The 26,276-nt window shown below is 40.4% G+C and overlaps 2 protein-coding genes and 3 pseudogenes across 3 annotated transcripts; 3 read left to right on the forward strand and 2 right to left on the reverse strand.

Moving 5' to 3' along the window:
- Nucleotides 1-228: 228 nt before the first annotated feature.
- On the forward strand, nt 229-2,242 carry LOC149038399 (uncharacterized). Its single transcript, XM_089183622.1, has one exon. It carries the CDS (start codon nt 301-303, stop codon nt 1,903-1,905), a length of 1,605 nt encoding a protein of 534 aa, XP_089039748.1. The 5' UTR covers nt 229-300; the 3' UTR covers nt 1,906-2,242.
- A 724-nt stretch (nt 2,243-2,966) lies between these two features.
- Nucleotides 2,967-4,357, reverse strand: LOC149038400 (uncharacterized; annotated as a pseudogene).
- Nucleotides 4,358-6,077: 1,720 nt separating this feature from the next.
- Nucleotides 6,078-8,985, forward strand: LOC149038401 (uncharacterized). The gene has a single exon (XM_089185076.1). It carries the CDS (start codon nt 6,293-6,295, stop codon nt 7,895-7,897), a length of 1,605 nt encoding a protein of 534 aa, XP_089041202.1. The 5' UTR covers nt 6,078-6,292; the 3' UTR covers nt 7,898-8,985.
- A 2,630-nt stretch (nt 8,986-11,615) lies between these two features.
- Nucleotides 11,616-13,351, forward strand: LOC149038402 (uncharacterized; annotated as a pseudogene).
- Nucleotides 13,352-20,976: 7,625 nt separating this feature from the next.
- Nucleotides 20,977-25,541, reverse strand: LOC149038403 (uncharacterized; annotated as a pseudogene). Its single transcript, XR_016180091.1, has one exon. The product of XR_016180091.1 is annotated as an uncharacterized LOC149038403 (transcript).
- Between the last annotated feature and the right edge of the window lie 735 nt (nt 25,542-26,276).

Here is a 26,276-nt window from a genome sequence, read left to right on the forward strand (position 1 = left end):
CTTCCCGCCTGATACAATACCGAGTGCAGTATCCATTGGCGAAATTACATCTGATAATCTCCAGAGAAACATTAGTATTTATCACTGAATATCCGTTGTCATCTTGTCTCTTCAACTTTCATTGTACAAGTGGAGTAGTCAATACTTTCAATAACATGCACATGTCCAGTGTATTGTTTCTGCTTTATGAGCACTTTTACTTTCAAAACATCATAGTAAAAAACCTGGAGCTTACTCGAAACATGTTCAGTCGGTATCGAAGATCTCGAGTGTGCACTCGAAGACTCTGTGACGCGGACAATGACCAACAGTTTGGTGATTGAATTTTTTGCCCGTGTTTTATTTAGCTTCACACGCGGCGTGACAGAGCATTACGACCCTGATGAGACTGAAGTGGAGATCTTTGGATATATCGATAGCTTAAGCAGTGAGAGTCGAGAGTGGAATTGTCAGCCCGTTGATAAACCCATTTATCAGGAATATTCACCGCCTTCAGACGAAGATAATGATCTCATGTCAGTTGGTAATCCTCGAGTTAGATATCGGGTCATTGACGCGAGCTCACCGGATGAAGACGGAGACGATCAACAAAATGAAGATGATGAAATGGCTTGGAAGCGATTCAGGCCATCCGTTCTTCGCACAACTTGTCAATCAATGTACATTGGCGCATTAATTTCAATTGTAACACCTGCCATCATTAGCGTTTTTTACATCATGATCTGTTACCTCTCGTACGAAACGACACGTAAGTGCCAATTTCAACCGAAGGAGACAATCCCAGTTAAAATACAGTGGATCAGAACATTGTCTGACGTGATAGGTGTTGCCTTTCTTTACGTGTGGTTCTTTGTAGGAATGGTTTTTCTTTTTCGACCGTATCAGTTAAAGGGAGTGAAAAGAAAACTCATTCTTGTAGCCTTTGTCTTGTTCTGTGTGGATACAGTGTATCACGTTGTCCTTCAAGTCTGTGGAATATCTCATTCCAAACTTTCTGTGACTCAGAAGATTCCTCTCTACGTTATATTTCTAATAAGCATATGTTGGCAAGTTTACCTTCTAACAAATCACTTCCGGAACCTGTCGAGGGGAGCGACTTTATTCATAAAATTGACGACACCCTACTGCTCCACTCTCTTTCTTGCCATCTTTGTAGCAACGCTTATTTATCCAAAGTACAACAAACAAACTGAACGTGGAAAACTCCTCATTGCACTCTTCTCACCTCTCTTTGGAGTTATCTTTAAGGTAGTCTCACGACTTTACACTCAACGCTTGAAGAAAATTGTTCATCCAGGATACTCCTACGTCTTGTTAGTGACGTTGTATCTCGGATCAGCGATCATGTTTCGAGTGATGCAGGCAGAACTTGACAATCTCAATTTCACCGCTGCTCTTGGAATAATCCACGGCGCGATAGAAGTTTTAGAACGAAGTGCCATGGTCTTCATTGATCATATTTGTCATGTAATCTTGAAAAGAAGATCAGCTCCGTGGGGAAGTTATCGCACTCCTCGCCGCGAGAGACTAATGGCTGATATCGTTATCATAAGCATGTTGTCTGAATCAACTGCTATTATGTGTGTTAACGGATTGTTGTACGTATACCAATTCATTTACTTACAAAACACATCATTGTTGAAACTGCTTCAAGAATTTGTTATTCATACCTCAGTTCCGCTGGTTATTGAATGGTTTTTCACCGGCGTGTCCCTGGCCATCGAGACTCGCTTTCAGAATACCGCGGTTATGGCTGTTTGGCGCAAAAGATGGAAAAGACACATTTTGGTTGCGATAACTAACCTGGTTCCCTTGGCTATTTGGACAACAACAAATCTCGTGGAAGTTGTGCATGGGCTCGTTGATGAGTCTAAAAGTCACCCTTGCAAAATGCCCTTTGCGTAAAGAATTTCTGAAAACTAGATGCCGGCAGTCGTTCAGCCTTCATTGTGTTAATTGGCTGGTGTTGGTGCTAGAGTTTGATGACATATTACACTTACCGGTTATTATCATCCAACTGCTCAAAGCGCAGTACAAATAACGCGTGAATAGAGCACAAATATCCCGCGATATTGTACAGTTACTTAGACAGTTAATTATTTTTTGCTGTAAAAAAACCTGTTTAACCAGTCGATTGCGCGCGCTACGCTTCTCTATCCGCTTTGCTTTTCCCGCCTTATAAGAAATGAGCAGAAAGACTTAGCAGAAAGTAGTTGGATAATAAATAACTCATTAGACGTCTAAGTGTGTAGTATCGCTGAGTGTTTTATTTTTAGATTCTTAAAATTAATATACTGATTTTTACACTTGAATATAATTCTCATGCACTCATGTTAGAATTCAACGCAGTGAACCAAACCCCTGCTTCTGAGTTCTAAAAATAGACTTAAACCAATCTGTTCTAAAATTTTTAAATATTCGCCAGACTTTGTTAGATGCAGTGTTGATAAACTTTTGCCCTTTAAGGAAAACTGCTGGTGTGCAACTAAGAAGTCCCATACCTCATCCTGAGGGGTGGGGTGAGGGTTAAGAAACGAGGATGCGCTATTGACTGCAATGTCTCATCTTCCACTTTTATTAACTTAATGACTGAGTGGAAGTGCCGGACGGGGGAACATTTGACTCGAGATCATGTCCGAGAACCAAACATTTTCCCTTCTCTAATATTATGTGAAAATTTAATTAAGTAATTGTTTTATTATACATTTTTTGGAACAATCTGCCAATGGAGTCACTTCTCTCTGAGTTTGCAAAAGTTTGAGAACACTTCACGGACGAGGGGCTTGGAAACAAGGCAAACTTTGAACTCAACATGATAACCCAATATCTGCTGCAGATATTGGGTTATTATGGCGACTTCACACGCCTTTGTATACTGACTGAATTCTCTTTAAAAAATTAGAGTTTTCATAGTTACTTTAATGTATAACAATAATATTCCTTATTACTTTGTTAATGCCAGAAAATCAAGGATCGTTGTATATTGACATACTTTAACATCGGCGATAAAAAGATTTGAATCTCCACAAAATCAATAATTACTTTGAAATCACTCGTTCTGTAACGATGGAATTTTACACTCAACAAACTTAAAGTAGCTAAGATCTTATTTACACTTCTCACTTCAAGCATTAACAATACTCCAGGCTTATATATTATATATAACATTTTGATCGATTCTCGATGCTTGGTAAACGGTACAACAGTTTTCTCCCGAGTATAGGCTGAGTGATTTGAAAACTCTTGCGTGTTATATTAGCCTTTCATAGTGAGTTATTAAGCCTCTATACCACTAGAGAGTGCAGTTCATACCTTTATTTAATAACTATTGGTTACTCGATACATATAAAGTTATTATTAATCATTATATGTGTGGTACATTTTATTCTAGGAAATAACAGACACTTGTACAATTCTTTGAAAGAATAACAAAGTCATGTCTCGAGATAAATTGCGTGAACCTGTCCATTTCCCACCCAGTTTGAGCTCTTATTTATCAGATCCAGATAACATTGCGTACAGACAAAGGAACTCTGATTTAGTCCACATTCCTCACTTGTTGCGCACTCTCAAGAAAACGGCATTTTGCAAGGATGGTTAATTTCACTGAACCGCCCATGTAAAATTTCTATGATACACCCGCTGGACCACAATGCTAAGGAAACTACATTAAGAATTGCTGCAAGTATACGTCTTTCTCATCTTTTCCGCCAAACAGCCCCGACAGCCATGTTCTGTTAGTTTCTATCGCAAGGGATACGCTGGTGAAAAACCACTCAATCACCAATAAAATGGATGTTTGGATGGCAAATGATTTAAGCAAATTTGCAAAGGATTCGTTTTCCACGTAAATAAGTTGATACACGAAGAAGACGCCATTAACAGACACGAGGCCGATTGACTCATACAACATGCATATAATAGAAATATTAGCCATTAGTCTCTCGCGTCGAGGGGTGCGAAAACTTCCCCAAGGAGCTGATTTTCTTTTCCAAAGCACGTGGCAGAAGTGATTAATGACAACCATCATGCTTCTTTCTAGTACTTCTGCAACGCCGTGAATTATTCCAAGAGTAGCCATGGATTGTAAACTGTCTTAGTCGGCTTGCAATAATCGAAACATAACAGCTGAACCAAAATACACCGGCACCAATAACACATACGAATATCCCGGATGTATAAATTTCCACAACCGCTGAACGGAGATCCTTGAAATTACTTTCAGAACAACTCCACCAAGCGGAGCGGAAATAGCGATCAGAAGTTTACCTTCGTTGTTTTGTTTGATGTAAGCTGGGTATATAGAAAAAGCTAAGACGAAAGCCAGAATGTCGCTAAAACAGGTCGGGAGAATCATTTGAAAGAAAAATGCAGTCGCTTAGTAGTATTTACATCTTCACTGATTCGCTTTGTTTTCTTTTGTGTTTATTCTCATTCATTAGCTTTTGTGTTCATTAAGCCATTTTCCGTGAGGTTCGCTCACTTAAATGGCCGGTACAATCGAGAATGTCGCTCTCGGCTTATAGCTGATGGTTTTGCTTTTTCTTTTGGAGAACACGAGTCTGTTGGAAGGTCTCTAGCTTTTAGGGTTTCGGCTTATAGCCAAAATCGGCTTGTAGGTAGAGAAATACAGTAGATTGAAATTAAAATAAAATCAGACCTGCGTAACCTAGACAATATCCGTAAATTTTCAGATTTCATTCGAAACTAAAAATTAGTTAATACTAAAAGAGAATTTATTGTATTCTTCGCGAGCTTATTCATCTCACGGTGGGGGCTGAATCAGGCCATCCAAGATTCTTCTCAGATATTATACGTACGTCAGACCAAATGATTATATCGATCATAATTACTAAAATCTCACAATTTTGAGATTCATTCAAAACTGTATGATACATCAACAACTGAAAGTTAATATAGAGCATTTATTGTATCCTTCGCAAGCTAATTTATCTCACGGCGGGAGCTGAATCAGACCATCCAAGATTCTTCTTAGATATAATACGTATGTCAAGACAAATAATTATATCGATCAAATTTACTCTAATGCTCACATAGTTCCGTGATCTTGCCGCTTTTGATCTCAAAGCCTTTTTAAATATACCTCATACGGAAGCAAGTTGTACTATGATGATATTAGCCAGTTCGGCACATTCTATTCAATCAGCATTGCCATAACGTCAATCGTGCCAATGTCGGGCTTAATTCTCTAACCAACAAAACAACTTATTTTGGGTCTTTGAAACTTCTATAGGAAACTATATTGTTACTTCTTGGTAAGGAAATTATTATTTGATGTAATTATCCAAACAAGGATAATTTTGTACAAAAAGATTCACATGTAAAATTAGCTATAGTTATTCCTTTAATAGGAAAAGATTATTAAGTGAGCTACATACATTATGTTGCAGTTAAAGGAGAGTAATTTCGTTCCATTACGATATTATGATGCCACACTGAATTCAAATGTATTGGTGAAGTTGGTGCATTAATTTGTGCTCTGATGGTGGTGTCTGTATCAAGAAGGGTTACTCCTTTACATTTTGGCTACAAACATGTTTACCGCTGAATACCAGTTGATTGAGTGGAAAGGCTGTGGTCCAAAAGGCATCTTGAAAGGTTGGGTATTATCACCAAAGCGAACATGAAAAACGTTTATGAAGTATGAAATATGCATTCAACCACAGTGCCAGTGGCACCGCATTGACAGTAGCCACAAGTGTGTGTCTCTTCCATTTTCTTTCCAAACAGCCATGGCAGCCATGCATGTCCTGATAACTCTTTGCCAAAAAAAATCAGTATTTTTAGAGAGTGATTGTTAGATAAGAGGTTTTTGGTGAAATGTTTGGCTTAAAGAACAAAGGTCTTAGGCTAAAATTGGCGTAGAAGTGATTGATATTCTCAGTGATCGATGAGGAGTAGTATTTACTTTCAGAGCTACACTCAATCTTAGAGAACAGTGCGCCTAATATCAGACAAAACAAAGGAATACGTCCCGCCTGATACAATACCGAGTGCAATGTCCATTGGTGAAATTACATCTGATAATCTCCAGAGAAACATCAGTATTTAGCACTGAATAATCGTTGTCATCTTGTCTTTTCAGCTTTCATTGGACAAGTGGAGTAGCCAATACTTTTGCTAACATGCAGATGTCCGGAGTATTGTTTCTGCTTTGTGAGCACTTTTGCTTTAAAAATTCATACTAAAAAAAACCTGGAGCTTACTCGAAACATGTTCAGTCGGTATCGAAGACCTCAAGTGTGCACTCGAAGACTCTGTAACGTGGACAATGACCAACAGTTTGGTGATTGAATTTTTTGCCCGTGTTTTATTCAGCTTCACACGCGGCGTGACAGAGCATTACGACCCTGATGAGCCTGAAATGGAGACCTTTGGATGTAACGATAGCTTAAGCAGTGAGGGTCGAGAGTGGAATTGTCAGCCCGTTGATAAACCCATTTATCAGGAATATTCGCCGCCTTCAGACGACGATTATGAGCTCATGTCAGTTGGTAATTCTCGAGTTAGATATCGGGTCATTGACGCGAGCTCACCGGATGAAGATGAAGACGATCAGCAAAATGAAGATGATGAAATGGCTTGGAAGCGATTCCGACCATCCGTTCTTCGCACAATTTGTCAATCAATGTACATCGGCGCATTAATTTCACTTCTATCCGCTGTTATCCTCGGCCTTTTTTACATCACGATCGCTTACCTCTCGTACGAAACGGCACGCAAGTGTCATTTTCAACCAAAGGAGACAATCCCAGTTAAAATACAGTGGATCAGAACAATGTCTGAGGTGATAGGTGATGCCTTTCTTTACATGTGGTTCTTTGTAGGAATGGTTTTTCTTTTTCGACCGTATCAGTTAAAGGGAGTGAAAAGAAAACTCGTTCTTGTTGCTTTTGTCTTGTTCTGTGTGGATACAGTGTATCACGTTGTCCTTCAAGTCTGTGGAATATCTCATTCCAAGCTTTCTGTGACTCAGAAGATTCCTCTCTACGTTATATTTCTAATTAGCATATGTTGGCAAGTTTATCTTCTAACAAATCACTTCCGGAACCTGTCGAGTAGAGCGACTTTATTCATAAAATTGACGACACCCTACTGCTCCACTTTCTTTCTTGCGATCTTTGTAGAAACGTTTATTTATCCAATGTACAACAAACAAACTGAAGATGGAAAACTCCTTATTGCACTCTTCTCACCTCTCTGTGCAGTTATCTTTAAGGTAGCCTCACGACTTTGCACTCAACGCTTGAAGAAAATTGCTCATCCGGGATACTCCTACATCGTGTTAGTAACGTTGTATTTTGGATCAGCGATCATGTTTCGAGTGATGCAGGCAGAACTTGATAACCTCAAACTCATCGCTGTTCTTGGAATAATTCACGGCGCGGTAGAAGTTGTAGAACGAAGTGCCATGGTCTTCATTGATCATATTTGTCATGTAATCTTGAAAAGAAAATCAGCTCCCTGGGGAAGTTATCGCACTCCTCGCCGTGAGAGACTAATGGCTGATATCGTTATCATAAGCATGTTGTCTGAATCAACTGGTATTGTGTGTGTTAACGGATTGTTGTACTTATACCAATTCATTTACTTACAAAACATCTCATTGTTGAAGCTGCTTCAGGAATTTGTTATACGTACCTCAGTTCCGCTGGTTATTGAATGGTTTTTCACCGGCGTATCCCTGGCCATCGAGACTCGCTTTCAGAATATCGCGGTTATGGCTGTTTGGCGTAAAAGATGGAAAAGACAAATTTTGGTTGCGATAACTTACCTGGTTCCACTAGCTGTTTGGACGACACCAAATCTCTTGGAAGTTGTGCATGGGCGCTTTGATGAGTCTAAAGGTCACCATTGCAAAATGCCCTTTTCATAGAGAACTTCTAAAAACTAAATGCCGGCTGTCTTTCAGCCTTTCTTGTGTTAAGTGACTTGTGGTGGTGTCAGAGATTGTTGACATATTACACTTACCGGTTATTATTATCCAACTGCTAAAAGTAGAGTACAAATAACACGCGAATCGAGCACAAATATTGTACGGTTACTTGCACTGTTGGTTATTTTGTGCTGTAAAAAAACCTGTTTAACCAGTCGATTGCACGCGCTACGCTTCTCTATCCGCTTTGCTTTTCCCACCTCTATAAGAAATGAGCAGAAAGACTTAGCAGAATGGATAATCAATAACTTATTAGACGTTTTGGTGTGTAGTATTGCTGAGTATTTTTAAATCTCATGAGATTCTTAAAATTAATATATTGAACTTCACACTTGAATATAATTTCTTAGGCACTCATGCTAGAATTCAACGCAGCGAACCAAACACCTGCTTCACAGTTCTAAAAATAGACTTAAACTAATCTGTTCTAAAGTTTTTAAACTATTCGCCAGACTTCGTTAGATGCAGTGTTGGTAAACTTTTGCTGGTGCGCAACCGTAACGTCTTCTACTTCATCCTGAGGAATGGGGTGAAGGTTAAGAAACGAGGATTTACTATTGACTACGATGTCTCATCTTCCAATTTACTTAATGTCTGAGTGGAAGAGCCAGGTGGGAGAATATTTGACTCGAGATCATGACCGAGAGCTAAACATTTTCCTGTCCTTAAAATTTTGTAAAAACATCATCAAGTAATTGTTTTATTATACATTTTTGAAAACAATCTGCCAAAGGAGACACTTCTCTCTAAGTTTGCAAAAGTTTGAGAGCACTTCACGGACGAGGGGGAAACTAGGCAGACTTAGAACTCAACATGATGACCAGTATCTACTGCAGATATTGGGTTATCATATCAACTTCACACGCCTATGTATACTGACTGAATTCTCTCAAACAAATCAGAGTTTTCATAGTTACTCTATTGTATAATAATATTCCTTATTTTTTTATCAATGTCAGGAAAGCAATGGTTGTTGTGTACTGAAAGAGATTTACATTGGCGATATAAACGTTTGAACTTCCACAAAATCAATAATTACTTTGAAAAAACTCGTTCTGTAACTATGGAATTTTATACTCAGCAAAATTATAGCGACTAAGAACTTATTTGCTCTTCTAATTTTAAGTATTAACAATACTCCAGGCTTATATCGTATTGATATAACATTTTGATCAGGCTCGATGCTAAAGGTAAACGGAGCAAAAGTTTTCTCCCAAGTATAGGCTAAGTGATTTGAAAACTCTTTGCGTGTTTTACTAGCCTTTATAGTGAGTTATCCAACCTCTATACCCTGATAAGGTGCAGTTCATACCTTTATTTAATAGCTATTGGTTAATTGATACAATAGAAGTTATGATTCTGATTGAACATTATGCGCGTGATACCTCAGTCATTTCATTCCAGAAAATAACAAACACTTGTACAATTCTTTGAAAGAATAACAAAGTCATGTCTCGAGATAAATTGCGCGAACTTGTAAATAAGTATTGCTCAGAGACAAAGGAACTCTGATTTAGTCCACATTCCTCAGTTATTGCGCACTCTCAAGAAAACGGCATTTTGCAAGGATTGTTTAGTTTCACTAAACCGCCCGTGTTAAGTTTCTATGATACACACGCTGGACCACAATGATAAGGGAACTGCATTAATAATTGCTACAAGTATATGTATTTTTCATCTTTTCCACCAAACGGCCATGACAGCCATGTTCTGATAGTGAGTTTCTATCGCAATAGATACACTGGTGAAAAACCAGACAATGACCAGTGAAATTGATTTTTGGATGACAAACGATTTAAGCAAGTTTGCAAAGGATTCGCTTTCCATGTAAATAAGTTGATACACGAAGAAGACTCCATTAACAGACACGAGGCCGATTGACTCATACAATGTACTTATAATGACAATATCAGCCATTAGTCTCTCGCGTCGGGGAGTGCGAAAATTTTCCCAAGGAGCTGATTTTCTTTTCCAAGGCACGTGGCAGAAGTGATTAATGACAACCATGATGCTTCTTTCTAGTACTTCTGCAACGCCGTGAATTATTCCAAGAGTAGTCATGGATTGTAAACTGTCTAAGTCGGCTTGAAATACCGAAACATAACAGCCGAGTCAAAATATACCGGCGCTAGTGACACAAACGAATATCTCGGATGTGTAAATTTCCACAACCCGCTGAACGAAAGTCCTTGAAATTACTTTCAGAACAACTCCAACAAGCGGAGCGGAATAGCGATCAGAAGTTTACCTTCCTTGTTTTGGTTTTTCGTACGTTGGGTATACAGAAAAAGTTGCGCCAAGAGCTAGAATGTCGCTGAAATAGGACGGTAGAATCATTTGTTGTTTATATTGTTTAGGGTTAGACGAGCGACAACTCAAGAAATATTTTATTATAAGATAAACTTGCCCGCATATGTTCATGAGAAACAAAAGATAGAGAGGGATATTTTGCTTTGTGAAAGCCCTTGACTGATTTATTTCTAACGCTTGTACAACAACACGATAAAGTGTGTTCAAGCCATACAACAGAGAAGTTGCTAGGAAAAGCTTTCTCTTCACCCAAATCAACTGAAATGGGCCACACATACAAATAAACGCATATATAGAAAAGCACAGGAGAGGATACCAGATAATGAAGTTGTACCATGATGATATTAGTCAGTTCGGCACACTCTATTCTATCAGCATTACCATAACGTCAATCGTGCCAATGTCGGGCTAAATTCTCTCATCAACAAAACAACTTATTTGGGGTCTTTGAAACTTCTAGAGGAAATTATATTGTTACATCTTGATAAGGAAATTATCATTTGATGTAAATATCCAAACAAGGACAGTTTTGTAAAAAATGTTTACATGTAAAGTCAGCTATAGTTATTCCTTTAATAGGAAAAGATTATTAAGTCAGCTACATACATTATGTTGCAGTTAAAGGAGAGTAATTTCGTTTCATTACGATATTATGATGCCACACTGAATTCGAATGTATTGGTGAACCTGGTGCATTAATTTGTGTTCTAATGGTGGTGTCTGTATCAAGAAGGGTTACTCCTTTACATTTCGGCTACAAACGTGTTTACCACTGAATACCAGTTGATTGAGTTGAAAGGCTGTGGTCCAAAAGGCATCTTGTAAGGTTCAGTATTACTGATCACCGAAGCGAACATGAAAAACGTTTATGAAGTATGAAGTATGCATTCAACCACAGTGCCAATGGCACCGCATTGACAGTAGCCACAAGTGTGTGTCTCTTTCAGTTTTACTTTCTAAACAGTCGTGGCAGCCATGTTCTGTCTCTTTGCCAAAGAAATCACTATTTTTCGAGACTAAATAAGAGGTCTTTAGGGAAATGTTTGCCTTAAAGAACAAAGTTCTTAAGCTAAAATTGGCGTAGAAGTGACTGATATTCTCAGTGATCAATGAGGAGTAGTATTTACTTTCAGAGCTACACTCAATCATAGATTTTAGAGAACAATGCCCCTAATATCAGACAAAACAAAAGAATACGTCCCGCCTGATACAATACCGAGTGCAGTATCCATTGGTGAAATTAAATCTGATAATCTCCAGAGAAACATCAGTATTTATCACTGACAAATCGTTATCTTGTCTCTTCAACTTCCATTGGACAAGTGGAGTAGCCAATACTTTCGCTAACATGCAGATGTCCGGAGTATTGTTTCTGCTTTGTGAGCATTTTTACTTTCAAAACATCATACTAAAAAATCCTGGAGCTTACTCGAAACATGTTCAGTCGGTATCGAAGACCTCAAGTGTGCACTCGAAGACTCTGTAACGTGGACAATGACCAACAGTTTGGTGATTGAATTTTTTGCCCGTGTTTTATTCAGCTTCACGCGCGGCGTGACAGAGCATTACGACCCTGATGAGCCTGAAGTGGAGACCTTTGGATGTAACGATAGCTTAAGCAGTGGGGGTTCGAGAGTGGAATTGTCAGCCCGTTGATAAACCCATGAACCAGGAATATTCACCGCCTTCAGACGAAGATTATGATCTCATTTCAGTTGGTAATTCTCGAGTTAGATATCGGGTCATTAACGCGAGCTCACCAGATGAAGACGAAGACGAACAGCAAGATGAAAATGACGAAATGGCTTGGAGGCGATTCAGACCATCCGTTCTTCGCACGGTTTGTCAATCAATGTACATCGGCGCATTAATTTCACTTCTATCCGCTGTCATCCTCGGCCTTTTATACATCATGATCGCTTACGTCTCGTACGAAACGACACGCAACTGCCAATTTCACCCGAAGGAGACAATCCCAGTTAAAATACAGTGGATCAGAACATTGTCTGAGGTGATAGGTGATGCCTTTCTTTACGTGTGGTTCTTTGTAGGAATGCTTTTTCTTTTTCGACCGTATCAGTTAAAGAGTGTGAAAAGAAAACTCATTCTTGTTGCTTTTGTCCTGTTCTGTGTGAGTGCAGTGTATCGTGTTGTCCTTCAAGTCTTTGGAATATCTCATTCCAAGCTTTCTGTGACTCAGAAGATTTCTCTCAACATTATATCTCTAAGCAGTATATGTTGGAAAGTTTATCTTCTAAAAAATTACATCCAGAACCTGTCGAAGAGAGCGACTTTATGAAATTAACGACACCATACAGCTTCACTTTCTTTGTTGGCATCTTTATAGCGTCGTTTATTTTATCCAATGTACAGCAAACAAACTGAACATGGAAAACTCCTTATTGCACTCTTCTCACCTCTCTTTGTAGTTATCTTTGAGGTAGTCTTACGACTTTGCATCCGGGATACTCCTATATCTTGTTAGTGCCGTTGTACTTTGGATCAGCGGTCATGTTTTGAGTAATGCAGGCAGAGCTTGAAAACCTCAAATTTATCGCTGTTCTTGGAATAATCCATGGCGCGTTAGAAGACCTAGTATCATATATTTCATGTAATCTTGAAAAGAAAATCAGCTTCTTTGGGAAGTTTTCGCACTCCTCGCCCCGATATCTTTAAACCCCTGAATCAATTGGTATTGTGTGTGTTAACGGATTGTTGTACGCATACCAATTCATTTACTTACAAAACATTTCATTGTTGAAGCTAGTTCAGAAATTTGTTATTAATACCTCAGTTCCGCTGGTTATTGAATGGTTTTTCACCGGCGTATCCTTGGCCATTGAGACGCCTTTTGGTTGCGATAACTAATCTGGTTCCATTGGCTATTTAGACAGCAACAAATCTCTTGGAAGTTGTGCATGGGCTCTTTGATGAGTCTAAAAGTCACCATTGCAACATGCCCTTTAAATAGAGAACTTCTAAAAACTAAATGCCGGCAGTCTTTCAGCCTTCCTTGTGCTAATTGACCTGTGGTGGTGTGAGAGATTGTTGACATATTACACTTACCAGTTGTTATTATCCAACTGCTAAGGGACCGGTCATTATTTATCGCCTAGGGGGGGTCGGAGTATTTAGGGGGGGATCACATGGTTTTTTGAAGACCTTTAGGGGGGATCAGCCGTAATTGACAAGCATAATAGGGGGGATCAGACCAAAAAAAAAGGAATTTTAGGTCTGTTTACCTCGACAACTATCGGGGTGCATCAGAACGAAACAAAGAGCAAGCGCCCGGTGCAGCATACTTCCGAAAGATCGAATCGTTTATGGAAGACCACTATATTCGTGGAGAACTTTTTATGGAATTCTGTCGTGATGCCTGTAAAGAGTCAAGAGAAGAAAGTTCCAATCTCTGTTCCTGGTGTTCTAACAATAGATGGGTCGGTCCAGAAACGGAAAGAATTCCGCAACCTGTACCAGATTCAAACAATCCTGGACATTTCATGGATATCTATCAGACGGAATCGACGGGCAGGACACCAGATGATTACCTTCCAAGAAAATGTATTAAAGATCTGTACGAGGAACATTCTGACAGTATCAGAAACGATCAGGATACCATGAAGAGCTTCTGCTCAAAATATAATGTGGAAGAGAAGCACGTCATTGCATATGTTAATCATTTGAAGGATATTGAGATCCGAAAGGACATCAGAACAAGAGCAGCTCAGGAGCGAAGAAGGCAAGAGGCCGAACGAACGTACAAGGACTTTCAATGGGATAACCTCATCGAGGGTGGCAAAGTTGAAAAGTTGCGGGTAAGAGAACTAGACCTGTATCTCAACAAGCATGGTTTGATGACTGTGGGTCGGAAACTTGACAAAGTGAAGGCCATTCGATGTCACTATTACCGACAGAATAAAGAGACTGTGATAACAGAAGAACTGTCGAGTGATGAAGATGACGTGGAATCCGAGGATGAAGAATCCGAAAGTGGAGAGGCAGAGAGCGACGATGACTATGTTTTCGTGGATTTGGATGAACAGCCTGAGATTGGCACTTCCTCGACAATTCAGTTCGTATCTGACGAGCAAATATTTACCGTTGTGGTTCAAGGTCCATGAGACGTAAGTACCACTATTAAAATATCACTTGCATATTCAAAAAGTTATTTGGCGGTGGCTGGGAGAAAAGGGGGGGGGGATCATGAAACTTTCCACTACCGATAAGGGGGGATCTCTAAAAAACTAGATACTCTACGGGGGGATCAGGTAAATGCTCCGATGTGACAACAAAAATACTCCGACCCCCCCCAGGCGATGTGACCGGTCCCTAAAAGTAGAGTACAAATAACGCGCGAATAGAGCACAAATATCCTGCGACATTGCACGGTTATTTGGACAGTTAATTATTTTGTGCTGTAAAAAAAACCTGTTTAACCAGTCGATTGCGCGCGTTACGCTTCTCTAGCCGCTTCGCTTTTGTTGTGACAGTCCTTGAAAAACAAGTTTCGCTGTTTTTCAAAAGTGCGCATGCGCTTTTTTTTTTCTTACGCACTCTTTAATTGACAGGTGTCAGATGTTGACAGTTACTTGTAAAGATAATGTTTGAAAGTTTGTTTGGAAGCCTTTTAAATCACCTTTATCATTACGCAAATGAAAATGTGTCAGTGAAGTATCTCTCTTTAATTTGGATCACCTCTATTTTAACCACCATTTACTCGCTCAAAAACTGTTCTGTTTATGGAAGATCTTGTCGTATTTACAACCCTAAATCATTCGGGTTCTTTCGGAAAGAATTTCGTTTAGTTAGAAAAATACATAAATATATTATTTACCGCCTAAGGGTCGTTCCTTATGGTGAAAAACTGTGACCTCGATCTTGAAAATGCTGCATTTTCGAGACCTCGGTCACAGTTTTCCACCACACGAAACCTCCCAGCCGGCAAATAACATATACATCTTTTTGTTAAATATTAGATTTCTAGGTTTTCTGTGTTGTGAATATTTTGTAAAAATTGTTTAATTAAGAACTGATGTAACTAGGCGAATACTACTTTGGTTAATTGGTGATAAAATGGCTTGAAAAAAAAATTGTAATGTAAAAGCTTTTATTACTTGCGTCATGTAAATAATGGTAATTGAACTGAGTGGAGTGCAATTTGGGTTGAAATCATACGCGTGATTTCAAAATCGAACGAGCACGTAGCGCCAGTTCGATTTGAAATCACAAGTATGATTTCAGACCAAAATTGCACGATATGAGGTTCAATTACCACTTTATTACATCCATTTTGAAATTGCCCAAATACAGAACTTAGTCAGTTCAAATATTTTATTGATGCAGTGCTAAGCCGGTTTGAAATTAAATTTATCCACTTTTTTGGGGGGGTGGGGGGGAATAAGTGATTGATGGAACCTCTTCGAAATCGTTCAAAGGCAAGGGAGCCTAGAGCCAAGGAAATTATGAGGAGCTAGAAAAATAAATGTGCTTATAGACGTCTTAATGGTTTACAGGGTTAAACACCGATGAATATAGGAATACATAACATTTTCCGCACGATAATCGAACGGCAAATACGAAAAAATGCGTGGGAATAACCGAGTGGTGAATCGCCAATAACAACGCGTTTTCTCAACGCAAATAGCCACAAACGCTAAAAAACATCGTATTTCATCATGTTGACCGGCCCGTGAACGTTGGACGACACGTGGTTTTCACGCGTTTTCTACGCATTTACTGTCCTAGAAAATGGAAGAAAATGCATTGCATTCGACGTAAAACTTCTCTGAAAACAATGTTTTGATACTGGAAAACAACAGTAAACAACAAAATACAAACCGTTTTCCCATCTTTTAACCGCGCTTTTAACACCAGGAAAACAGTTGTTTTTCGTAGAGTTAACTTCGAGGGAAAACTGCACGATAATGGAACGAATACCCGATTCGCTGACTCGACAACAACGGGAAACTCTGGATTTTCTTTTTCGGAAAATGTCAGAAAATGCGGAAATAATGCCGCGTTTTCAAATAGTCGCAACTTGTTTTCCGAACGGGTGAACACAATATTTTTTGCAGTGTTCTCAGTTTAGGTATTAACAATACTCCAGGCTTACATCGTATTGATATAACATTTTAATAGGTTCACGTTACCTATTGGTTAATCGATACAATAGAAGCTAGAAAACGCAAAGAAGAAAACGCCGAGGCCGATTGACTCGTACAATATGCTTATGATGGAAGTATCAGCCATTAGTATCTCGCGGCGAGGAGTGTGAAAACTTCCCCTGGGAGCTGATTTTCTTTTCTAGACCACGTGAAGGTGCACACTTGCATACACTGGAAGAGAATCATATTGCTTACTTTGTTCTCTCAATTCTCAAAAGCCCTTAAGGCCACTTCGCTTGAAAGCACAGCTTATGACACGAACCAACTCATGAAACATAACTAAATGTTTTTGTCTATAATTGACTAGTATGGCGGTCTATATTTAAAGTCTGAATTTTAATGAACACAGGCAGGTTTAACAACTATGGCAGTAACTCTTGGAAAAATAACTAGTGACCAAAAACATATATCCGTTCATATCTCGATGTTTCTGCATCTCTCAATTCTCAGGAACTAGATTTAAAGTGGACGATTCGTTTTAGGTAAAGTGTGCCCCCTTACCAGCCTTTCTATACAGTGCATGTATGAAAAGCAGAATAATAATAATAATAATAATAATAATAATAATAATAATAATTTACCAATTTATATGGCGCGTATTTACATGAGCTGATCAATAGCGCTTTACAATCATATGTTTAAAAGAAAACGAAAATACATTACCGTGAGAATTAAATAAACTAAGTTACAAACTATAAAAAATACTTCTTAAAAAGATAGGTTTTAAGTCGAGATTTAAAACTGTTAAGTGATGTTGCTTGACGAAGCTCCACAGGTAGCTCATTTCGGAGTTTCGGAGCTGCTGCTGAGAATGATCTTGCTCCCAATGTTGTAAGCATCTTTCCCTTGGGATGGTCCAATAAGAGCTTACCAGTAGACCTGAGATTATATAATGAATTCGATTTTATACTAATAAGATCGCTAAGATAAGTTGACGCTAGGCCATAAATACATTTGAAAGTCAAAAGTAAAATCTTATAGTCAATACGCAAAGAAACTGGCAGCCAGTGCAGCTCATAGAGCGCCGGTGTAATGTGAGAAAACTTTCCAAAGCCAAGAATAAGTCTTGCTGCTGCATTTTGTACACGCTGTAATTTAGCGATCTGCACATTTGGTAAGCCAAACAATAAACCATTACAATAGTCAAGACGGCTGGTTATAAAAGCATGAGCCAAAGTAATTAAAGAATCTCTCGAAAGGTATTTCTTAATACGTCTCAAGTTATGTAAATGATAAAATGCCGTATTACAAGCCTTGTTTATATGATCAGTCATGCTTAAGTTGCTGTCAAACCAGGATCCAAGATTTCTAACACATGGGCTTGGACTGATACGATTATTGCCCACAGTTATGGAACACGAATCTAATTTATCAAGCTGTTGTCGTGTGCCGACTAACAAAAACTCCGTTTTATCATCATTGATCATCAACCGATCTTGAATCATCCATTTCCTCACCGCGTCAATGCACTTTTCCATAGCTTGTATAGCATCAGCTTGAGCAGTGTTGCCGAGTGGTTTAAAACTCAGATACAGCTGCGTATCATCAGCGAAACAGTGAGCATCAGGAAGATAATGTTCCACGATCTTAAACAGCTTGGACGCATATATTATGAATAGCAAAGGCCCTAAACATGAGCCTTGGGGTACCCCGCAGTTCAAGTCAAAAGGACGAGAAAGAACTCCATGTACAGAAACGCGCTGACTTCTATCAGACAAGTACGATCTAAACCAATTCAGAGCAGTCCCACGTATGCCAACCTCGTCAGATAGCCTCTCTAAAAGTATTCGATGATCAACAGTGTCAAAGGCAGCACTGAGATCCTATAAAATTAACATAGTGACATGTTGAGAGTTCATCTTTAACAAAATATCGTTCATCACCTTGATAAGTGCAGTTTCAGTGCTATGGAATTGCCTGTAAGAAGATTGAAGCGTAGGAAAAATAGCATTTGAAACCATGTGATCGTAAACTTGATTAAAGACGACTTTTTCAGTCAACTTGGATACGTATTGTAAGTTACTAACTGGTCTGTAATTTTTGTACAGCAAATCCAATCCAGGTTTCTTCAAGATAGGATTAATAAGCCCACATTTCCAATCATCCGCAAATTCTCCAGAATTAAGAGACAGGTTGATCATTTTAGTACTGACTGGTAATAGCACATCAGCTCAGCTGATTACCATAGATGTTGACATCGGATCAAACATACAGCTTTTCTTCGGAGAGCAGCCAATCAACTTACTAACAGCACTTTCAGTTAAAGGGATAAAGCTGTCCAGCGTTTTAGTTGGTAGCGTTTTCACATAGTCAAAATGAGAATCATGCAAACAATCGGCTAGTCTGTCCAGTTTGACATGGATGGCGTCAATCTTTTCAACAAAGAAGCTACCCATTTCATTGGCTAAAACCAGCTTGTCACTAGTTGGTGGAAAAGGTACTTCATGACCTTGATTTAGCAACCTCTTTGTTGCCGAGAATAGGTTCCTTTGATTGGAGTTATATTCAACAATAAAGTCTGAGTAAAACTTACGACGGGCTTCATTCATCAGGTAGGTTGTAAAGTTCCTCTTTTTTTTAAATTCAAGCAAATCATTGACACTTCGAGATCAACGCCATTTTCTTTCAGCTCTCCGTCTTTCCCTCCTTGAATCCCTAATATCTTCACTAAACCAAGGTACCAAAGGCCTCACTGTGATAAACTTAGTGACAAGTGGAGCATGACGATCAAGAGCCGCAGATAATGTAGAATTATAACATTTAACAAGATCATTCAGAGCATCAGGGCTGTCTGTACAAAGCGAAGTTGTAGAGAGTTCATCGCATAACAGGTTAACGTCGACCACCTTTGTATTCCTGAAAGAGATTTTTTTCTTCGGGAGCGGTGGCCTGTCCAGGGTTAGATCACAAATCAAAGTAGAGTGATCAGAAAACAGACAGTCAGTCACAGGGATGTTAGCTAATAAGGAGTCGCATTGTCGAGTAATGATCAAATCCAGGGTGTGTCCTGACTCGTGTGTTGGCACGTTAACACATGTTGTTGAAGGCCCATTGACTCAAGCAGCTCCTTTAAACAAACACTGTCTGCATTCCCCGGAACGTCTACATGGATATTAAAATCACCTGCTATCAGTAACGGTACAGATGACATTATGATATTCTCCAAAAAACTCGAAAAATCAGCAAAAAATGCATTCGTCGTGACAGGATGGTTACTAGAGTAGGGTGGACGGTAAATAATAACAATCTGAAGTTTTCGCGACTGGAACTCGACCATCCAATGAGAAAACTCAAAAGAAGTACGCTCACCAGCATATATACGACTTGCATGTAGATTTTCTCTTATCAATAGAGCAGTTCCACCACCACATCGATCAGATCGTGTGTGATCAAACAGCTTGTACCCGGGTGGGGTAATTTCGGCTCTGCACGCATCATCAATTTCTGAGAGCCATGTCTCAGTTACTGCGAAAATATCAGCTCCAGATGATTCAACATAGGAAACCAAGTCCGCCGATTTGTTTCTCACAGACCTGGCATTCAAACTACAGAATTTTAAATAGCTTCCACTACGAAAACGTTGTTCAGGAACTATAGGAACCAAAACAGAAGTGCGAGAAGTGGTTCTATCACGGCAAGTAGTATGACTTATTCGATCAGAAATACGTACAGATATCTTCCGTCGGCCAGCTCGACATCCTCTAAACCTCAGAAGTCCATTTAGCTTTAAAACATGGAGAACTGATCCACAAACAAAACTGCGAGACGCGCGACGAATGCCAAGTAGTTCAGCACGGGTGTATGTTATAACTCGAGTATTTATATGCAAAACCAAGATATTCGGTAGATTTTCATTTCGCCTCTTCAAATTGTTTTGAATTAAAGTCTCCAGAGCAGGATTAATCGCAATGTCTCCAAAAATTGTGATGTTTAGAGGCGGGTCGTGACCAGGAATTAGCAGAGATGTACATTTGTGCTTTGTCCAAGATACCGAGGGAATCTTGGCGCGATGAAATCCAAAGCGCTTCGTAACAAAAACAATTGAAGGTCGTCCAGTGACAGCAAATCGGCCGTAATGACTAAAATATACGCCAGGAAAAACCTTGAGAGCTTCTTGGCAAGGCCCATGATGGTGGTAATCGATTGGATCCCAAGTAGAAAGAATTTCAGAACAAATAAGTAAGAAATAAAACACTAAAATCAGAGCTCTGAAACTCGTGGCCGCCATGTTCGGCGCCGCTGAAGAAGAAAAAACTAACGCCGCTGAAGAAGAAACTATCACGCCACTAAACTCTTCCGAGTTCTGCGGATCATAGCAAACTGTATTCATGAATAAAACTGACAGTCTCTCGAGTCAACAGAAGCTCGTAGAGAAGAAAATGACCGAAAGCTCATTTTCGATTCGAGTTTTTGCCTGAGGGTTTTTCTACTTAACACGTACACAAAAGAACTGAATGCTCGTTGAATAAAGGTATCGAACTGTTTAATTGCCGTAGAAAATTAGAAAACAATTACCAAACAAATGAAGTCCTGTCATCGTGGTGTCGGAAATGAGACTAAAGAATCTGCTATGTTCCGAAACTTCACGTTTTTATTTTATAAAATCAACTTAATCTCCCGCTCTCTCTCACCGTTCTCTGTCCCTCGCTCTGGTCTCTCTTAATTTAAATATATAATATGACCCTATTGTTCAATCATCTGTCACTTATCGCAAAAAATCAACCGGAAATCAATTAACGCTGAATAATCTCTCACACACTCCCCTGTTTTTCTCAACGGAGAAAAAACACTAGAATGGCGCACTCGATAAAATTTGAAATTCAATGAACGAAACAGAAAGTTAGTCCAGTATATCAGTTCAGTGTTCCTAAATATCTCTAATCGGCATCAATGTTCGCATCTTGAATGCGATAACGAGCGGCTACCGCTGCATCCCTCCTGGGCCTGAATGTCGGGGCTAAGGGGTTGAGCTGCAGAGGAGCCTGTACATTCTCCCGATCGCAGGACAGCTCCAGTGGGTAAAGGTGTTGTACCGCCCGTTCAAGTGTTCCTTTCCCCGCTCGAAGCTTGGCAGCTCGAACGATTCCGTCTCGTCCCGAAATCAGATCTTCCACGATTCCAATTTTCCATTTATTGCGATTTCGTTCCTCGTCCTTGATGATGACTACCTCTCCTTTGGCCAGTGGCGTGGTTTGACCCTTGTGTTTCATCCGGTGTCGTTCTCTCAACCCTCGTAAATATTCGGTAGTCCACCTGGTCCACAAAGCCTGCTTGCACCTTCGCAAATATTTAGCTCTTCTACGCAGATCAAATTCTCTTAGATGGTGTGGTTCCAGTTCTGGCAGCTGGTTTGATCGAAGAAATAGCAGTGAGTTAGGGGTAGGCACGGGTAACTGTATGTCGTCTTCGACGTAACATAAAGGGCGATTATTCAAAGCAATCTCCACATCCAGTACCACTTCACACAGCTCTGTCCAGGTCAACATTCCGCATCCGATAGTCTTGTTTAAAGCTGTTTTTACCAGTGCGATGAGGCGCTCGAACTGTCCTCCCCACCAAGCGGCGCGGCTGAGGTTGAATTGCCACTTGATGTTCTCATTTGCTAAGTAATCTTGTGTCTTCTCGTCACGCATAACTTGTTTGAGCCACTTCTCGGCGCCAACAAAGGTTTTGCCATTGTCGGAATACATCTTCTTCGGACGCCCACGGCGCGCGATGAGCCGTTTTAGACTTCTTAGGAATTCACTGGTTGCCAGGTTTGGTAGTACTTCCAGGAATAATCCTCGGGTAAGACTGCACGCGTACAATGCAAGATAGGCCTTTCCTTCTGTTTTGGCTTGTAAGTCACTTGGTAAGGGCCTATCCCATGCGATCTTCGTGTCGTAGGCATCTCTGTAGAGCATTTTTCCAGAGAGGGTCACGGGTGAAGCCAGACCGAGTGGATCGTAGATTTTTGCGACTTTTCCAAGAATACCTCTTTTTGTCGGCTCAGCGGTTGAAATCGGGAAGCTGACTTGAATTTCGTCCTTTCCTTTGTCCCAGGGGACTCCTAGCAGTTTTGATTCGCCCTTTCTGGTTACCAGTTGTTGTTTGGCGTAACTCTGGCTTTCTTCATCTACAGTCGCAGTTTCAACTTCTAGTTCCCGATCGTTGGAATGCCACTTGTGCAGCTTGAAAGTCGCCTCACCAAAGATGGTCGTGGCTGTCATCTTGATTTCTAACGCTCGTTCTGTTGTCTCCCCACCACTGATTAAATCATCCACGTACATACTGCGCTCTATCTCCTCTACTAATTCCGGGTTCACCATTTTGTATCGCTGTAGATGTTCTTTGATAACTGCGGCCAAGAGGAATGGAGACGGTGCCAAACCAAAGAGTACTCGAGTGAATCGCAAGGTTTCTACTTGTTTGCTTGCCAGATCCTTTATCCAATGAAAGCGTAAGGCATCTCGGTCTTCTCTTCGGAAGCGAATTTGCAAAAATGCTTGTTTTAAGTCGCCAGCTATTGCCACGGGATAGAACCTATTTCGTACCAGCACGTTCCAAAGCTGGTTCTGTAGTGGAGGGCCGATTTCGAGGCACTCGTTGAGTGAGGGGACACTTGCATTAGCTCTTGCAGAAGCATCATAAACAATGCGTATCTTTGTAGATTCTGCATTCTCGCGCACGACCGCTTTATGAGGAATGTAGAACTCTTTTCCGTCCTTGACCACCTCGTCAGCGTGTTCTACGATCCCTTGGCTCAGTTGAGTCTGGATAATGTCGTTGTACCTCTCCAGCTCGCCTTGTGTCTCTAACTTCCGCACGAGATTTTTGAGACGTTTTAAACTTCCAGTGTGATTGTTCGGTAGGGGGGGGGTGATCTCCTTTCCAGGGCAAGTTCGTCTCGTACCAGCCTTCTGAACTCCTAGTTAGTTGCTCTTTGAATTCTTCGTAAACGATTTCCTGGTCTCCACTTGGATTGTCCTTCAACCCCAAGACGTCTAACTTGCACAATTCTTCGTAATCAATTGCGGAGGTCTGCGTTAACAACATGTTGCTGAGATCCAACTCTGTTCCAGGTGACAAGATCGTCCAGCCGAACTTCGTATATTCTGCTACTGGTTCTCCCGAGCGCCCAACTCTTGGTCTTGCCCCTGTTTTGATCTTAGCGTACTCGTTTGTTCCAAGGATCAGATGAACAGGCAACATCGCTTTCTCGTCGTTATCATTTGTGGTTACGCCCTTCAAATGAGAAAACTGAGCCACGATTTCTGCGCATTTTGGGTTTTCCAATGTCAACAACTCTTTACGGTCGACTTTGTTTACTTCGGCTTCCAGGGTGAATTTACCGTCAACGCTTCGAATTTGTAGGCCATAGATGTCTATCGCTTTGTTTGAAGTACCAAACATCATTTCAATGCGCTTGAATTGTTGACGGATAGGGCGCAAATGTAAACAGTTCAGAAGCGTTGATGAAGCGTAGGAACTTCCGGCTCCTGTATCCAACAATGCTCGGCATTTAACACCGTTCACGTCAACTGTTACCATAGGATACACCACTCCTTTCCTTTCTGCGCTTGTTGTGGTCATCAGCTGGTCTCGGGATGTATGTTTGTCACAGATCGACGTATGATGTCTTCGACTGCAGATCTGGCAGCCAGAACGGCTTTTGCACTCAGAAGCACGGTGTCGACTTCCGGTGCAGTTAAAACAAAGCTGTTTCAGTCCTAATTGTTTCCTGCGGTCTCCAACTGTCACAAACTTGTCGCAATTCACAGCTCTGTGGTCAGTTGCGTCACAATAGACGCACCCTCTTTGTGTTGGCGTAGTTTCGTTTGCGTGAAATGTTTTCTCGCGATCGCGGAATTTAGCACCTTGCTTCCCCGCATTATCAATGGGGTTGATTTCCTTCCAACTTTTCAAAGCTTTTATCAACTGTGGGAAGTCCCAGTCCTGCCAGTCCATTTGTCCTCTCACTAGATCTGCTTTTACACCCTTTAGTTTGTCGAGCACACTTCTTACATTTCCAGTGACGTCTTTCAATTTGCCCAGTGTCTCCAAAGATTGCACATTGTACACGAGCTTCTTGTAAAATTCGTGGATAGGTGCAGGTTGTGTTCCTGTAATGACAGGCAAATTCGCGATGTTCTGGACGTACGCATTCACGATCTCGCTCGTTTTCCCATATTCGCCGATGAGGATATTCTTTGCCCTTTCGTAGCCCTCTGTTGTGAAAGGCAGTCCGTCTATCTCCGCTCGAACCTTTGGATCTACCAGCTCTTTTAGGTATGCAAACTTGGTCACAGATGCAAGGTTTGCTTTATCAATTTCAGCTTGAAATTTGTTCCAGAACGGCAGCCATGCTTCATACGTCCCATTAAACTTTGTGATCTGTAGTTTCGGTAGCTTTGTTGTCCTTTGTTCAGTCTGATTAACCTTCTCAACAGGTTGCTGTTTTGCCTTGGTCTCTTCCAGTTGGCGTTCGAATTCTAGCTTCATCTCCATTTGCTCTCTTTCGAATTTAAGCTCCTCTTCACGAGCACGGGCTTTCCTTTCTTCTTCGTCCTTGTGCTTTCGATGTTCGATCTCTCCATTCGTCTCCACGAGCCATTTTTCTAGTCGCGAAACTTCTTCGTCAGCTTCGGCGATCGGTTCTTCAATGCTACTGCTCCAACTTCCAACGTCTTCTGCACTTTTCCCGGCCTTGAACATGGTCTGCTCGACCTTTAGTTTAAGCGCGTCTACTTCTTTTACTAATGCTTGTAGGTTATCGCGATGTCGCGCGACCGCTCCAAGGTTTCCCTTTTCCACAATGCCACGTGTTTTTCCATTAGTGTACAGCAACATCTGCAATTTAGCCTCTGCTTCTTTGGTTAGTTCCTCCATGCTTCGCGCGTCCCGTCGGAGGTGCCACTGTGTCGGAAATGAGACTAAAGAATCTGCTATGTTCCGAAACTTCACGTTTTTATTTTATAAAATCAACTTAATCTCCCGCTCTCTCTCACCGTTCTCTGTCCCTCGCTCTGGTCTCTCTTAATTTAAATATATAATATGACCCTATTGTTCAATCATCTGTCACTTATCGCAAAAAATCAACCGGAAATCAATTAACGCTGAATAATCTCTCACAGTGGAAGCATCTGAAAGGATGTGTTGAAATAAGTGGTTAAAGATGATCGCGTAAGTTTCGAAAATACTGTCAACTTACTCTACGTATAAATTCATATCCAGCTAATCTCTGATGTCTCACATCCGTAGTACACGATTTTATCTACATACAGCGCACTCCAAATACACTTTCTTGAAAGGTTTCGAATGATAAATTTTCTACAATTCCTGTATCTATATTCATATAAGAATATACTCTCTATATGCATATCAGAATTAAGTATTAAGACTTGCCATTTTTTTATTAAGAAGAAAGGCGCGTGCATGAGCGAACGCCGTGTAAACGGAAAACAATGGCGTCCTTACAAGCTCTTTTTTTTATCATGCCCAGGACCTCGCATGCTTGTTGTCTAAAAGTTTTCTGTCGTCGCCTGTCGCAAATATACCTTGGATTCAGAAAAGACTAAAAGACTGCTTGCCTTTCACAAGCTGAGCGGGTCGATTTTGTTCTCCTCGTTTCCAGGTTTCGGTGACTGCAACGTGTCAATAATCTTGAGCAATACACGCCCACTTCAGGCTCATCAGGGTCGTAATGCATGGAACTGTTTAATTACGGTGGAAAATTAGAAAACTATAAGCAAACGCAGAAATTATTTATTAGGATAGCGAATTCCTTTCATTATGAAAGCACATGAAAGGATATTTTGACATATCAAGTGGTTACTTTTTGAGCAAAACTAAAAAAAAATGACTAG

The sequence above is a fragment of the Pocillopora damicornis genome, chromosome 10 (genome assembly GCF_964200805.1).
Source record: "Pocillopora damicornis chromosome 10, jaPocDami1.2, whole genome shotgun sequence".
Taxonomy (NCBI): domain Eukaryota; kingdom Metazoa; phylum Cnidaria; class Anthozoa; order Scleractinia; family Pocilloporidae; genus Pocillopora; species Pocillopora damicornis.